The following is a 16,485-nucleotide window of genomic DNA, read 5'->3' on the forward strand; positions in this document are numbered from 1 at the left end:
TACATATAACGAACTGCTATTTATAACTAGGTAGGTAATAAGGTTAAGAACTGCGACCCCTACACAAAACCAACCGCTACCAGAATACTAGGTTAGGTTAGGTTAAGAACTGCGACCCCTACACTAAACGAACCGCTACCAGAAAAGTAGGTTAGGTTAGGTTAGATTTGCGTCCATTACACAAAACAAACCACGACCTAATCTGCGTTAAACATTTACATATGTCGTCATAAAAATACCTTTACTATATTATTATACCGAATAATGCTTATATACTTGTATAATAAATGAGCATTATATCACATGATTGTTATAATAAATGAGTGTTATATCAAAAGATAATTATACAAAATGATATGAAACATTTTAATAATATACCAAATGTATATTATACAAAATGAGTTATTATATTTTCTGAAATTATATTAAATGTTGTTATATCTACAGAAAATATATTAATTATTTTTATATCGATCATTACACACCCGTGCAGCCCCAGCCCCCTCTTGCGTCTATCCGTTTGGCGTATTTGGGGTGGCCCAGCTTCTCCAGGAGTTTCTTGATATCTTCAATCGGTGTGAAGGAGGGGAGACCCCTGCGGTACTCCGCCTCGGAGCGGGGCTCGAAGAGTATCCCAGCCCCCAGCGGTGTGGTGAATGGTGACTCCCCCTTTATTTCGGGCCTGCTGCCTTTTTAGACGAATTAACAACTTATTTTGATCAAGCAGAATAAAAATATTGTTTTTTTATAACTGGATTTTATTTTTGTTCCTCTTGATATTAAACAATATAACAACAGCAACGCAATATAACAGCAGCTATTCAAAGTATTTTTGATATAATTCCAATAGTTCTGACTTAATTCATTGCAAAAATGCCAAAAAATAAAAATGATAAGAAACCATTTTTATTTTTTTCTCAATTCTCCCATGGCTTGCAAGAATGCGACTCATACCACTGTGTAGCAGATACATTTACCTACATACCTAGCCCTATTTCGTTTGTGTACGCTGTGGGTCATATGTCCGAACAAAATGCCCAATGACCTTTAATTATAATCACTTCTAAGGTCCCGTTTTTTAGGTTTTCGTAAATAACTCATAAACGGTGGCCAATATCAAAAAATCTTGTTAGACGTTAATAATCTACACAAAATTTTTAACAAAAAAGATTCAGTATACTTTTCGCAGGGATCAATATTTAAAAAGATAATAAAGAGGGAAAGTTAATTATATTAAATTCTAAGGTTCCTTGTTTTTATTTTTTCGTTAATAATTTGAAAAGTATGACTCATAGCAAAACAAAAATCTTATACATAAATAATAAACGTAAAATTTCCTACAAGAAACATGCAGAACACTTTTCGCTAGGATCAATATTTAAAAAGACAAAGCAGCGGGTAAGTTAATTATAATCAATTTTAAAGTCCCTTTTTAGTTTTTTGTAAATAACTTGTAAACGGTGTCCCATAGCGAAATAGGTTTTTAAGAGTAAATTATCTACATAAAATTTCCTCCAAAAAACATCTAGAACACTTTTCTCTAGGATCAATATTTCAAGCGATATTAAAGGAAGAAAGTTAATTACAATCAGTTCATAGGTCACAATTTTTTAGTTTTTCGTAAATAACTCGTAAATGGTGGCCCCTTGCAAAACAATATTCTACATAAATATTAAACATAAAAGTGTCCACAAAAAAGGTTCTGTACACTTTTTCGCTACGATCAATATTTAAAGAGGTATTAAAGGGGGTAAGTTAATTATAATCAATTTCCAGGTCCCTATTTTTAGGATTTCGCAAATGACTCGTAAAATAAGGCTCATAGCAAAATAAGTTCTTAATGTTTTTGTAAATAAATAATCGATATAAAATTTTCTACGAAAGACTTATGGAACACTTTTCTCTTTTTAGGGTTCCGTACCTCAAAATGAATAAAAACCGGCCAAGCGCCAGTCGGACTCGCGTTGCAAGGGTTCCGTACATTACCCAATTTTTAACAGTGTATTTTATATATGTTAAACGCGAGTGAATTGCCTTTAAAAAACCTGTAGGGATCGGTTCAAAAACTAAGTAATGTCCGACTCGCGCTTGACTGCATAATTCAAATAGGTTTTCCTGTCATCTATAGATTCTATTCTGTATATCTTTTCAAAATTTTAGACCCAGTAGTATCGGAGATAAAGCCCCCTTCCCCAAAATAAAACATTAAAATACAAAAAAATACCACCCCCCCCCTTTATCTCCGAAACTACTGGGTCTAAATTTTGAAAATAAAATTAAAATAAAATAGTTCTTTACCTATTGTAAGAGTAAAAACACCAGACACCACTTTATAACAACATTTATTAGGGAATCACAAATATGAGAGTATAGATCTGAAAATAATATGCCAAGACGCTCTCGCGTAAAAACCAATCTAAGATGGACGACCACCTCTAGTGATGTGACCTTGCCGGTTACCGTAGTGATGTCAAACACCGATGAAATGACGACCCCACCGTTTAGCTCGGCCATCTTCTGACCCGACCTACGTCCCGTCAGGTCACCGTTATCAAGGCCGCCACTGAAGACTGCCGCAGCCAACGCAGTCGCAGCAAGCTGGGCCTTCACCAGGTGGCGGTAGCCTCCACCAGTTCATTACTGGTTGGCTCCTCCGTTGAGTTGGCTCCTCAACTGGTGGGAGGCTAATGTGGGACACGTCTCATGCATGTGCATAGGTGCCCTCCGATACAGCACATGTAAACAGTACAAACTCTTATTCACGAAACTATAACATACATGTGAAAAGCCTCAGTTCCTTAATATAACTAAGGTGTTATAATTCACCCTAGCGCCATCGATAGGCTTTGCATTAGCATACCACAATGTTGTTCAAAATAATCATGATAAGGTTTCGACGATATATTAATGCGCAAATGGCACAGTTAGACCCTTTGATCACAGGTCCGGCTTGATAGCCATAAAATTATACCGTAATAACCATCACAGTCAAAAGGTCTACTTCTGTAAATACATGAGAAAGATGCAGTTATGATTGGACAGAACTCATGAGCACTCTTTAGCAACATTGTTAATAAATTACATAATCACCCTTAATGGCGACGTAATCAAGTAGGTACTTCATGTCACCGCTTTCTAGCATCGTGACTAATGGCATATAACCACAGATTTGATTATTGGACAAAAAGAAAACATTACCGTGTTAAAATACCACATGCAGGCTAGAATATCACTGCCCTTGTAGGGGCAACGACCGTAGAAGTCAGCCCTTCACGATAAGGCTGTCACGGAGCCCATTGCACGCACTCATTCTACTGGGCATCTTGAACAGGCACTACCTCAACGTCTACTGGATCCGGAACTGCGCCAGCGATCTCTAGAAGGTATTAGTGCAAGCAACCCTTTCAAGGTAACCTTGAGATCATCAGTCTTAAGGTCATTTAAATATCCTTTTGTAAACAAAGTCTCAAGCCAACCTCTCAAGGTCAACAACAAATAGTACGATATAGATAAAACAGTTATCGGTAGTAGAAATAATGGTCCTCTTAAGGATAATCTCATATCACATACAATGGACCGCCTCTTAAGGCCTACACTGCAGATACCAGGAACAAACTAGCATCTTAAGAATAATACTATGTTATAAGCAATGGACCGCCTCTTAAGGCCTACACTGCAGAAACCAAAAACAACTAGCCTCTTAAGGATAGTATTGTCATCAGCAATGGACCGCCTCTTAAGGCCTACACTGCAGAAACCAAAAACAACTAGCCTCTTAAGGATAGTTAATACTATGACATAATTGTCATCAGCAATGGACCGCCTCTTAAGGCCTACACTGCAGAAACCAAAAACAACTAGCCTCTTAAGGATAGTTAATACTATGACATAATTGTCATCAGCAATGGACCGCCTCTTAAGGCCTACACTGCAGAAACCAAAAACAACTAGCCTCTTAAGGATAGTTAATACTATGACATAATTGTCATCAGCAATGGACCGCCTCTTAAGGCCTACACTGCAGAAACCAAAAACAACTAGCCTCTTAAGGATAGTTAATACTATGACATAATTGTCATCAGCAATGGACCGCCTCTTAAGGCCTACACTGCAGAAACCAAAAACAACTAGCCTCTTAAGGATAGTATTGTCATCAGCAATGGACCGCCTCTTAAGGCCTACACTGCAGAAACCAAAAACAACTAGCCTCTTAAGGATAGTTAATACTATGACATAATTGTCATCAGCAATGGACCGCCTCTTAAGGCCTACACTGCAGAAACCAAAAACAACTAGCCTCTTAAGGATAGTTAATACTATGACATAATTGTCATCAGCAATGGACCGCCTCTTAAGGCCTACACTGCAGAAACCAAAAACAACTAGCCTCTTAAGGTTAGTATTATGTCATCAGCAATGGACCGCCTCTTAAGGCCTACACTGCAGAAACCAATAACAGATAGTGACAAGCAACAGACCGCTCCTTCAAGCCTTTGTTGCGATTACCGGCGCCAGGAACTAGCCTCTTAAGGATAGCATCCCTTGCCAAGACAAAAGTAACAGCCTTTCTTAAAGAGCACACAATAATTAAAGCTCTATAACAGACATTGAAGCAACCGGTAGAATTATGAACCAGCCTTTAGAGTAAAATGGTTAACAGTGAGGTGGCATAAAATAACATATCGCAAGCATTACCATGGTTACTACAATATTTAATCAAGCACAATGTGTTTATTTTCTAGGTTTTGTCGGCAAACCCGTTAACAAAACACATTAGTATGACAACAGTAACCCAGTTCTAAATCTGGAATAAAACAAAATCACAACTCGGTTCCTAATCCGAGAGTATGAAATATAAATAATAACTCAGTTCTTAATCCGAGTGTTCAATAAAAGTATAACTCAGTCTTAGTCTGAAAATATAGCCAGTTCTTAATCTGAAAACGGTACCTGAAATAACAGCATTTGCCTTCATTAATCGGCAAACCCGTTAACAAAACACATTAGTATGACAACAGTAACACAGTTCTAAATCTGAAATAAAACAAAGTCACAACTCGGTTCCTAATCCGAGAGTAAGTAATATAAATAAAATAATAACTCAGTTCTCAATCCGATTCAATCCGAGTGTCTAATAAAATTATATCTCAGTTCTTAATCTGAGAATATACTTGTCGTCAGTTCTTAATCTGAAAACGGTACCTGAAATAACAGCATTTGGCGTGAACATGGAAAATATAAAATAATAAGCAGTTGCTACTATGCAACCAATGTAAATGATCATGTGCAACTTGGCGTGCCTCTTCCGTGCCCCTAAATAAAGGCAACACTCTTACTATACCACGGTTGAACTACAGTAGAGCCTGAACAGAAGTTCACGTTATCGAGGTTCCTCTGTTACCCAGGTTCGTCTTACCGAGGTTTCACAAATTTGTATTTTCAACCATCATGAAAGTGTATATTGATAATGATCAATCAGCCGAATCAATGGCACATATGCTTAAACCATAAAGCTTTCAATCCCAAGACACAAGGTTGATTTTCTTCAGCTGTATATGTGCATTTTATGTGTAGGTAACTCATCACATCATCTTATACCTGCACAAAACTAAATAATTTTGTTAAATGCCATGCAAGCACACATTTAAAAGTAAATGAGTTCATAACATAATAAACCACAATTTATGCAGTTTGCAAAACAATGAAATAGATACTTAGTGAACCCACAAAATTTGTGAAACATTATTATTATTATTATTTTTAACTTCTGATTTATGAAACCCAGAAGCAATAAAAGTGTACTGTTTTATAATGCAAACAGTACCATAACACACTACAAGTTCAGACGAAAACCGTTAATAACTTCAAACAGTAGCTCATGAAATGATATCCTTCGGTCAATGTTCATTAGTAGTGAATGGGTTAAAATAGTTACTTAGAAAGCTTTAACCTTTAACCAAACTATTTACCTTCGTTTAATATTCATCCATTTAACACTCAACTGACGGGTACGTTTAGAGTCCAGTAGCACTTGCATGTAAAAGACAAGTATATTATGTAGACCGTCAAAGTCCATATTGACTCCTGGAAGTATTTACCTCGCTTACCATTAGCAACAACCTGCTTTATCAGTGTCATATTCAGCTCAGTAAATAAATATTTAGTTCAATATGTCCATCTCTTTCATAAGATTTAAACCTTGAAAACTCCTGTAATCATACTTCACCGGTGCAAATATTATAAAGTTATGATCAAAACTTCACCAGCAATCAAGTTTTGTTATAAGGAAATGCATCTGAAAAATACTGCTAGAACACAAATGATTATCTTTGTCAATAACTCAAACGCTTGACAATGTAATGCCAATAAAATTTTCATTAGTTTGGTAAGTCTGTTTAAATATATGTCTTTGGTACATTTTATAACATGACATTTTGTGAAAAATATTTGCAATGCAAACATAAACCAACATCCCTATGAACAAAACAATCACAACACAACATACTATAAGTTGTATGGAATGGTTGGATAAACATTTTATTCATAATTAATAAAATAATATGTACAGACAGACAGAAATTATCCTTGTTACTTTCCTTGCCATTTTTACTGAGATACTGCCTTTTACTATAGCAGTATGTCTCCAACTTAATATGAATTGCAAGGATGTATGAGGTTATATGAGATATGGAACATCTTTTTTAAAATATTCAGCCCGAGGAGGCTCCGGAAACATGGAGTGACTAAACCTGTCACAGACAATACTAACCAGCTACAAATAGATGCCAATAATTCCTTTTGCTTATTCACAAAGCGCATTTTACCAACCTTGTCCATGTAACACATACTAACCATTAGTATCCATGTAAAACATGAACAATCATTTTATTTCTAAATAAATACCTCATTTTCCATGACATCAGAGATTAGTCACTTATCAACATTTTCTGCATATAATGAATTACTTGAACATAATATAACTGGCATCCATAACCAACTAACTTTGAAATATTATCCATGTCGATTTGGGTTCATTATAGAGATCTGAGCTGATAGGCGCTCTAATGCCTTCAACGGTATGGTAATTCACTTCAAGAATCATTGCTGTCAAATTTCTGGAAATTACACAACTCAAAAACATACTAACAAAGCATTATTTCAGTTGCAATAAGCATGTTTTACACACACACATATGTGAAACAACAATTCACTTTCCTTACCGGTTTGTGTCTTTGAAAACTTGGAATCTATTTTAATTTGACTGTAAAGGGAAAGTATTAAGTAGCACTCATTGTTAACTGTGAAAGCATAATATCACCATACACATAGTATCAATCAAGGCTAAATTTATATTACCAAACTAGTTTTGTATGACTTTTACTTGAATGGGTTTCTCACCGCACACAACCATTAGAAAATGATCATAGCATTGTGTTAATATGTCATGTGTATATAATCACATTATGTTATGTATCTGAAAGCACATGAATCACAAAAATAACACAACATATAAGAGAAGCAGTGAATATTTACCACTATGGCCGGGGCCATTCCGGGGAACGTTCCAGGGAACATTCTTATCTGTTGGATCAATGACTTCTTACCTGAGTTAACTTTAATTCTTACTTTGTAATCCCAAGGATTTCTTTTATTCATACCATACTGTCAGCCTATGTCTTGTAAGCTTCTGCTGTGAATATTGTAATACATATTCATCATCATCATGGAATCAGCTTTATTACACTGTCCATATGTATTTTTTTTTTAGCCAGACATGTTCATTTATGATGGACAGTAAACTGAAATAGATATCTGAAAGTAAACACAACAAAAGGCAAAGGTACAGTACGTCGGCAGCCGACAGTGGTTTAGTAGGTTAGTTAGGTTATCCTTGTAGGTCTTGGACGGTAAGACCTTGTATATTTTAATCCCTAACTGATGAGTGGTGTTGATGCGTTTACTCATTACAATCAGTTTCATTATTTTATATAACGATAACGTTCAATAACAATGAAACAAGAAAGGACTACGCCCGGTTAATTTTGTATTGCCAATTTACGACAAAATATATCGTAGTAGGCGAAAAGGTCACATCGCACTTCTGAAGCTGTAAGAGTAAAAACACCAGACACCACTTTATAACAACATTTATTAGGGAATCACAAATATGAGAGTATAGATCTGAAAATAATATGCCAAGACGCTCTCGCGTAAAAACCAATCTAAGATGGACGACCACCTCTAGTGATGTGACCTTGCCGGTTACCGTAGTGATGTCAAACACCGATGAAATGACGACCCCACCGTTTACTATATAGACGTAAACCTAAAAGTAGGAACCTGGAAATTGATTATAATTAACTTACCCCCTTTAATACCTCTTTAAATATTGATCGTAGCGAAAAAGTGTACAGAACCTTTTTTGTGGACAATTTTATGTTTAATATTTATGTGAATATTGTTTTGCAACGGGCCACCGTTTACGAGTTATTTACGAAAAACTAAAAAAAATGACCTGTGAACTGATTGTAATTAACTTTCTTCCTTTAATATCGCTTGAAATATTGATCCTAGAGAAAAGTGTTCTAGATGTTTTTTGGAGGAAATTTTATGTAGATAATTTATTCTTCAAAACCTATTTCGCTATGGGACACCGTTTACGAGTTATTTACAAAAAACTAAAAAGGGACTTTAAAATTGAGTATAATTAACTTACCCGCTGCTTTGTCTTTTTAAATATTGATCCTAGCGAAAAGTGTACTGCATGTTTCTTGTAGGAAATTTTACGTTTATTATTTATGTATAAGATTTTTTACTTTTCAAATTATTAACGAAAAAATAAAAACAAGGAACCTTAGAATTTAGTATAATTAATTTTCCCTCTTTATTATCTTTTAAAATATTGATCCCTGCAAAAAGTGTACTGAATCTTTTTTGTTCAAAATTTTGTGTAGATTATTAACGTCTAACAACATTTTTTGATATTGGCCACCGTTTATGAGTTATTTACGAAAACCTAAAAAACGGGACCTTAGAAGTGATTATAATTAAATTTCCCGCGTTAAAATCTCTTTTAATATTGATCCTAGCGAAAAATTGTACTGAATCTTTCTTGTAGGCAATTTTATGCATATTACTTATGTAATAGAACATTTTTTGCTATACACCACCGTTTAAGAGTTATTTACGAAAAACGAAAAAAACGGACCTTTAATGTCAAATATCTCACTTCCGGTCAAGATTTCGATCGAGCAACCGGATCTGATTCAGCGGGGGTCTAATTAGGTTAAAAAACCCGGTTTCCAAAAAGTAATATGATTTGCCAGTCGCATCAAGAAGGAGAGCGATTTTGAATTTTTTTGTCTAGTATAAATATCATTACTTATTCTGTGTACAGTGGAGAAAACGAATGAAATCATGCAATTTGATTTTGCTATTTTTAAATAAAGAGTAACTAAACAGTATTTTCCACAGTTGTTGGTAATGATACCATCTCTTACAATTTCTCTTCATGAACATTTTATGATACCTAACCTTCCAGTTTTCGCCCGAATTAATCAAAAAATTCACCAACTCCATTTACACCAAATAGAAAACGGGTCCGTGTCCGAATTCGCGATCTCGAGTCCGGGTCCGCGTCCGGGTCCAGGTTCAGGTAGAAGTCGAATTCAAAATCTTGCTTGTTTTGCCAGTGGGGTAACTTGCTTAACAATCAATTAGAAAAAGACAAGTCGTCGAGGAGTTCCGTTCTGATCACCATCAGCAATACCACTTCATCAAATGCCACTGTTCTTAATGTAAATCCTTGTTTGCCTGATGAAAATACAAGAGTCACTATACAATGCCATTAAGATTTGTAGAGTTCCCTCGATTCCTTATGGATCCCATCATCAGAACTTGAGCTTCACAAAAATATGACTTAAAAATCTAACGTGCTTAACAAACATAACGAAGAGGACAAATCCCCAAACATGAGCTATGCGTCGTTGAAGAGTTCCATTCTGATCATCATCAGCAGTTTCACTTCATCAAATGTCACAATTCTGAATGTAAATGCTTGGTTTGTTTAAAATCCACCAGTATCACTATATGTTAGGGTGGTTCAAAAAACATTGTTTTTTCCTAAGGGGCACCCCCTTATTTTGTTACACTTATTATGTTGATAAATTGAGATTATAGTTGAGATAAATTAAGAAACTTGGTGTATAAGTTTCTTAATTTATCTCAACTATACTTCGTTTTTTTTTAGCATTAGAAATTAGGTAAACAATCTTGATGTGTCTTTTAATTGAAAAACACATTTTAAAAATAAGTTACGGCAAATATGTAACAATTATTAATCTAGTACGATCATTTATATTCGTCTGCTTTCATAAGTAATAGTTTTTGAATTTTGAAAAGCGTTTTTCAATTAAAAGACATGCTAAGATCGCTTACCTTCTTGCAAGTTCTTTCTAATGCTAAAAAAACGAACTATACAATAGTGATGGGTAGGACATCAATTTTAAATGAGTTTGTATGAGTACCTCATTTTCTAAAATGAGGTGTTACAATGTCTTACTTCAAATGAGGTGAGGTACTAGCATATTTTTAGCGTCGACTATTCTATTAATCCAACGGGCCAACGGTGCAAAAATATTTAATAAATATACATATTTATGTATTCATCACTTCCTTTGTAAATTAATAAATAATAATAATTAAGGAGTGCAATTCTGGAGGTAGAAGGTAAGAATAGAACTTATAGGAGAAAGATCCCACATAGTAACTTAATTTGCTGCTTTTATGAAACTTGTTCTAATTTAGCTCTTTTTTATTGTTAGATTGTTTTGTCCTCCTCCTTGCTACTTGATATAGTTTTAAGTATAATAATCACTACCCGCTCCGGCTTCGCACGGGTTAACAAATTATACATACACCTAAACCTTCATGAAGAATCACTCTATTGATAGGTGAAAACCGCATGAAAATCCGTCCAGTAGTTTTTGAGTTTATCGCGAACATACAAACAAACACACATACGGACAGACGCGGCGGGGGACTTTGTTTCATAATATGTAGTGATATATTTAATAACCATAAAACTACCACATTTTTAACAAACTAAGGAGAACAAATTCAATATTTTCACAAGTCATTATTATATAGAAATGACTAACTTACCACTTCAGATAATTTAACAGTAATATCATCAATATGATATTAAACAATGCACCATTCGCTCCGGACGCCGCCGGCTACATTTACATTTCATTTTTTCATGCAAAAGGCACCAAGGAAGATCCGCGGGTAAATTTAATGGCGAAAACGATGTCCATATTTTGTTATTTTGGTATAATTATAAGAATTATCACTAGGTATTAGGTATTAGAGAACTAAAATTAGCTACAACGACGTACGAACGAACAAAATAAATAAAAATATGTCACAATCATAATTTGTCAGTCCGAAGTCGTTTACAGATAATGTTAATAAAAAGTATTGCAAATTCAAATCGTTATAATTTACATCTACATGTTTATTTTACCTATGCAAATTATACTTACTTTTTATTTAATAAACTTGAAACTTATTGAAATGATCATATATTGTGTACGCTACAGTATTATATTTCAATAATATTTTAGTCACTAAAGGATTACTGTTTATAAGCAAGCTTCGTAAATGCCTGTCTGGTATACAGAGTGCGTACCGCGATCCATGTTCGTCATGTTGTCTCCCTGTCACACTTACGTAGGAATTTACAAGTGCAACAGAGAAGCAACTTTTCTTCATTTGAGACATTTTGAGTTTTGTATGTCGGCGAGCAGGCGAGCACCTAGCGCCTCGTGCCATCCAGGGACTCTTTTGCAAGTTGTGAGGAGCGTTGAGTTTTTGAGGTTCGCGAGTGAATTTGTAAGGATAAGAGTTTTTTTGAAATTTGAAGTGTGTGAATGATTTGTGTGGCAAGAGGTGTTTGTGATGCGCGCGAGTAAATGAGTAAAATGAATAGAGGAGTGAAGTAAGACATTTTTGAGTTGAGTGGTACAAATGAGGTGCCTCGCGAGTGAGCGACTCAACACTACTATACAAGGTGGTGCTTAACCACGTTGAAATTTTGTATGTTGTTTGAAACCCAACAAAAAGAGTAATTATGATTCAGAATTTTATTTAAAATATCTGGTTTCACACTATTTGCACATGTGATGTATAAGTTTTGAAGTAGAAAAACATTTTCTTACAAAATAATATCTTTTAAATCACACTTTCAAATAATGTGAAAACTACTACTTACATAAAAATAAAAAAATAGTAACTTATTTATTTTTTTGATTTCATACAATTTGAAAAATTTCAATGTGTTTGAGCACCCCCTTGTAGTTAAGATTGCAAGATGCTTGGCGTATTTTGTCAACATAATAAGTGTAACAAAATGAGGGGGTGCCGCTTCTTCTAGCTAGAGATTGAATTTTTCCCATACAAACGTGAACCACCCTTACAAGATTTGAAGAGTGCCCTCGATTCCTCATAAATCTCACCATCAGAACTGGGTTTTGACAAAGACGGAACCAATCTGTATGTATATACTTACAAGTTACAACTCAACTAAAAAAATAATTTTCAAAATCGATCCCAAAATGACGGAGATATCAAACATTAAAAAACCGAATTAATACCTCCTTTTTAGGGTTCCGTAGCCAAATGGCAAAAAACGGAACCCTTATAGATTTGTCATGTCTGTCTGTCTGTCCGTCCGTATGTCACAGCCACTTTTTTCCGAAACTATAAGAACTGTTGAAACTTGGTAAGTAGATGTATTCTGTGAACCGCATTAAGATTTCAACACAAAAATAGAAAAAAAAACAATAAATTTTGGGGGTCCCCCATACTTAGAACTGAAACTTAAAATGTCTTTTTCATTAAACCCATACGTGTGGGGTATCTATGGATAGGTCTTCAAAAATGATACAATACAATACAATACTTTTTATTGCACGCCTCACATACACTTAGTTTACAATAAATGGACAATAACATAAAAAAACCGGGCAAGTGCGAGTAGGGCATGCAGTACCGGTCCCGGTACCAAGAATTTCATTTCCCGGTTCTGGGCATGGCCGGAACCGGGATTCCCGGTTCTTCCCGGTTCTCAAGGCATCTTTTGATTACTTTTAAGAAATTGTTTCTGTTAGCGTACAATCTTTATGAATGACTTATTTTCATATAAATAATTGCATAAGAATTAATAAATGACTTATTTTATTATAAACAAACAATTGGCGTTCCAACCTATTTTACGAAATTAACCGGCACACATTGGCTCCGCCTGGGCCGAGCCACACGGCCGTAGTAGTCGATGCACTCAGCACTATATGACGGCACGGCCTGCCTGCACGAATGCCTACTTTACTAGGTTAATTTATCGGGTTATTTGGGTCCCCCGTTTCATAGCACCATTATTAAATGTTATATAATGTCCCGAGCTAAAGTACTAATACGTTACTACTATTGAAATGGGAATAAATAGTCATATGATGAGAACCGGGAAGTACCGGTACCGGGTCTTCAGTACCGGTTCTTTTGATACCATAAAATTCCCGGGAATTCCCGGGAATATGAGAACCGGGAATTCCCGGGAGCATGCCCTAAGTGCGAGTCGGACTTGCGCACGAAGGATTCCGTACCATAATGCAAAAAAAAACAAAAAAAAAGCAAAAAAGAAACGGTCACCCATCCAAGTACTGACCCCTCCCGACGTTGCTTAACTTTGGTCAAAAATCACGTTTGTTGTATGGGAGCCCCATTTAAATCTTTATTTTATTCTGTTTTTACTATTTGTTGTTATAGCGGCAACAGAAATACATCATCTGTGAAAATTTCAACTCTCTAGCTATCTCGGTTCGTGAGATACAGCCTGGTGACAGACGGACGGACGGACGGACGGACAGCGAAGTCTTAGTAATAGGGTCCCTTTTTACCCTTTGGGTACGGAACCCTAAAAAGACAATAGAGGTAACAACAGGCGGTCTTATCGCTTATGATATTGAGGTTTCTAATATCATTTATTTCTAAACTGAATAGTTTGCGCGAGAGACACTTCCAAAGTGGTAAAATGTGTGCACCCTCCCCTCCCCCTTTAACTTCTAAAATAAATTTAACTTCGCACTGAATGATGACATCGTACGGGGCTTAAAGCCCCCGTAACGCAGTGAACGTGTTAAAGTCACATTAAAATTCCATTTTTCGAAATAGAGATTTCAACATTTAACTTTGCAAAAGTAGATAATTGAAATATTCTAAAAGCAATAAAAATAAATTAGGTTAGATTCGAGCTACAATGACATTAGTTTGGGTTCAAGGCAAGGTTGCAGGGCCTCAACAAGGGAAAAAAGGGGGAGGGACTGTTGGCCTGGCTCAGTGAGCCAGAACTGACCCACTTATCCCTACTACTGCCGTAAGCAGGTAATGAATTCCCAATGTATTAAGTTTAGGTTTAATAAATTATAAATATATTTTCGGAGGATGCCCGTGAAGCTTAAGGGCCTAGTCTATAAGAGCATAATAAGACCGGTTCTGACCTATGGGAGTGAAACATGGGCTATGACGCAGAGCCATGTCCGATCTGTCCAAGTCGCCGAAATGAAGATGCTCCGGTGGATGTGTGGGGTAACGAGGCTCGATAAGATACGCAACGAGTACGTTCGCGGTAGCCTCGGAGTACGTGATATCGCCGATAAGCTACAAGAGAGCCGACTGAGATGGTTTGGGCACGTAAAAAGAAGACCTCCTGATTACATCGGGAATGTTGCTATGGATCTGAACATTGTCGGCTCCAGAGGAAGAGGAAGACCGAAGATGAGATGGGCGGACACCATAGCAAAAGACATGAGGGCCTGCGACGTTTCAGTAGACGACACGTCCGATCGCGCGAAGTGGAGAGAAAAGACCAGAAAAGCAGACCCCACAATCAGATGGGAATAATAATGCTGAGGAGAGAGAGAGAGAGAAATTATAAATATATTTTATTAATAACATAATAATATACAAATATGTATAAGCATAAAGTAATAAATAAGCCTACAGCTATTAATAATGTCCGTAATCTGTATAATCCCAAAATACGGATCCCTCGTATGTGGATGCTGCTTACATAATCTCGTCTGTCAAGGTGTTTCGGCAGGAAAGGCCTTGGCAGACTTATAAATTCCTGAAATGAGGGTTCATACCTACCGACTAGAATTGGTTTCATGGTGGTATCAGATGGGTTACTGTACGGTAACCGATGGTCATCTTGCTTATAATCTCGTCTGCCAAGGTGTTTCGGCAGGAAAAACCTTGGCAGACTTATATATTTCTAAAATGGGGGTTCATACCTACCAACTGGAATTGGTTTCATGGTGGTATCAGATGGGTTAGTGTAGGGTAACCGATGCCGACCTTGCTTACATAATCTCGTCTGCCATGGTGTTACGGCAGGAAAAGCCTTGGCAGACTTATATATTCCTGAAATGAGGGTTCATACCTACCGACTGGAATTGGTTTCATGGCGGTATCAGATGGGTTAGTGTACGGTAACCGATGGTCATCTTGTTTATAATCTCGTCTGCCAAGGTGTTTCGGCAGGAAAAACCTTGGCAGACTTATATATTCCTAAAATGGGGGTTCGTACCTACCGACTGGAATTGGTTTCATGGTGGTATCAGATGGGTTAGTGTAGGGTAACCGATGCCGACCTTGCTTACATAATCTCGTCTGCCAAGGTGTTTCGGCAGGAAAAGCCTTGGCAGACTTATATATTCCTGACATGAGGGTTCATACCTACCGACTGGAATTGGTTTCATGGTGGTATCAGATGGGTTAAATTAGGGGTCCCGCTGGCCACCTTTGAGAGCGTCTGCCAAGCACTTCCGGCAAAAAAAATACTGGCAGACTTCGCTTTTATGTGTCTACATGTAAATTTCTAACTGCTGCCATAACTATTATTTCGGTATCAGATGGGTTAAATCAGCCCCCTTTTTTCGCACCGGAAGTGGCCTTCTTTTTCGTACTTTCGGCAAGTTCCGCCGTGGCAGACTATCGAATTCGGACTTAGCATCACTTTTATGGGAAACCATTGTGCATTTCATCGTGGTATCAAGTCGGTTAGAAAATTTGCGGCCGGCTCTTCTACTACCTTAGTTCAGTCACATTCACCTTGAAAATGATACCTATCTTCAACGAATTATCTACAAAAATCAACCTTACATCTTTTACTTAAGAATTATTTTGGCTCGACGAAGTAGCTCAGACACGCTCTGTAATTGAGACATTTGATACCTCAGAACCAAAGGTCGTAACGACATATTATCTGTGTAGCCCTTGTGCCTCACACGTAAGATTTATTTTTAATTGATGTCACATCCTAGAGCCATCTATGGATTTCTTACGCAACTACTTGAAAGTTAGGTGTCTCGTTGATAACGCTCCGTCGGTCAATACATAACTTGTTATGAACTTAATTCCCTC

At 36.5% G+C, this 16,485-nt stretch overlaps 1 protein-coding gene across 1 annotated transcript in view; it reads right to left on the minus strand.

Moving 5' to 3' along the window:
- Positions 1 to 477: 477 nt before the first annotated feature.
- The window catches only part of LOC134677815 (glucose-1-phosphatase-like), an 18,636-nt gene continuing 2,628 nt past the window's right edge, over positions 478 to 16,485 (minus strand). Inside the window, exon 2 of the mRNA XM_063536242.1 lies at positions 478 to 689. Coding sequence (XP_063392312.1) covers positions 478 to 689 — 212 coding nt within the window. The remainder of the gene's footprint in view (positions 690 to 16,485) is intronic.

This window comes from Cydia fagiglandana, chromosome 27 (genome assembly GCF_963556715.1).
Source record: "Cydia fagiglandana chromosome 27, ilCydFagi1.1, whole genome shotgun sequence".
NCBI classification, from domain to species: domain Eukaryota; kingdom Metazoa; phylum Arthropoda; class Insecta; order Lepidoptera; family Tortricidae; genus Cydia; species Cydia fagiglandana.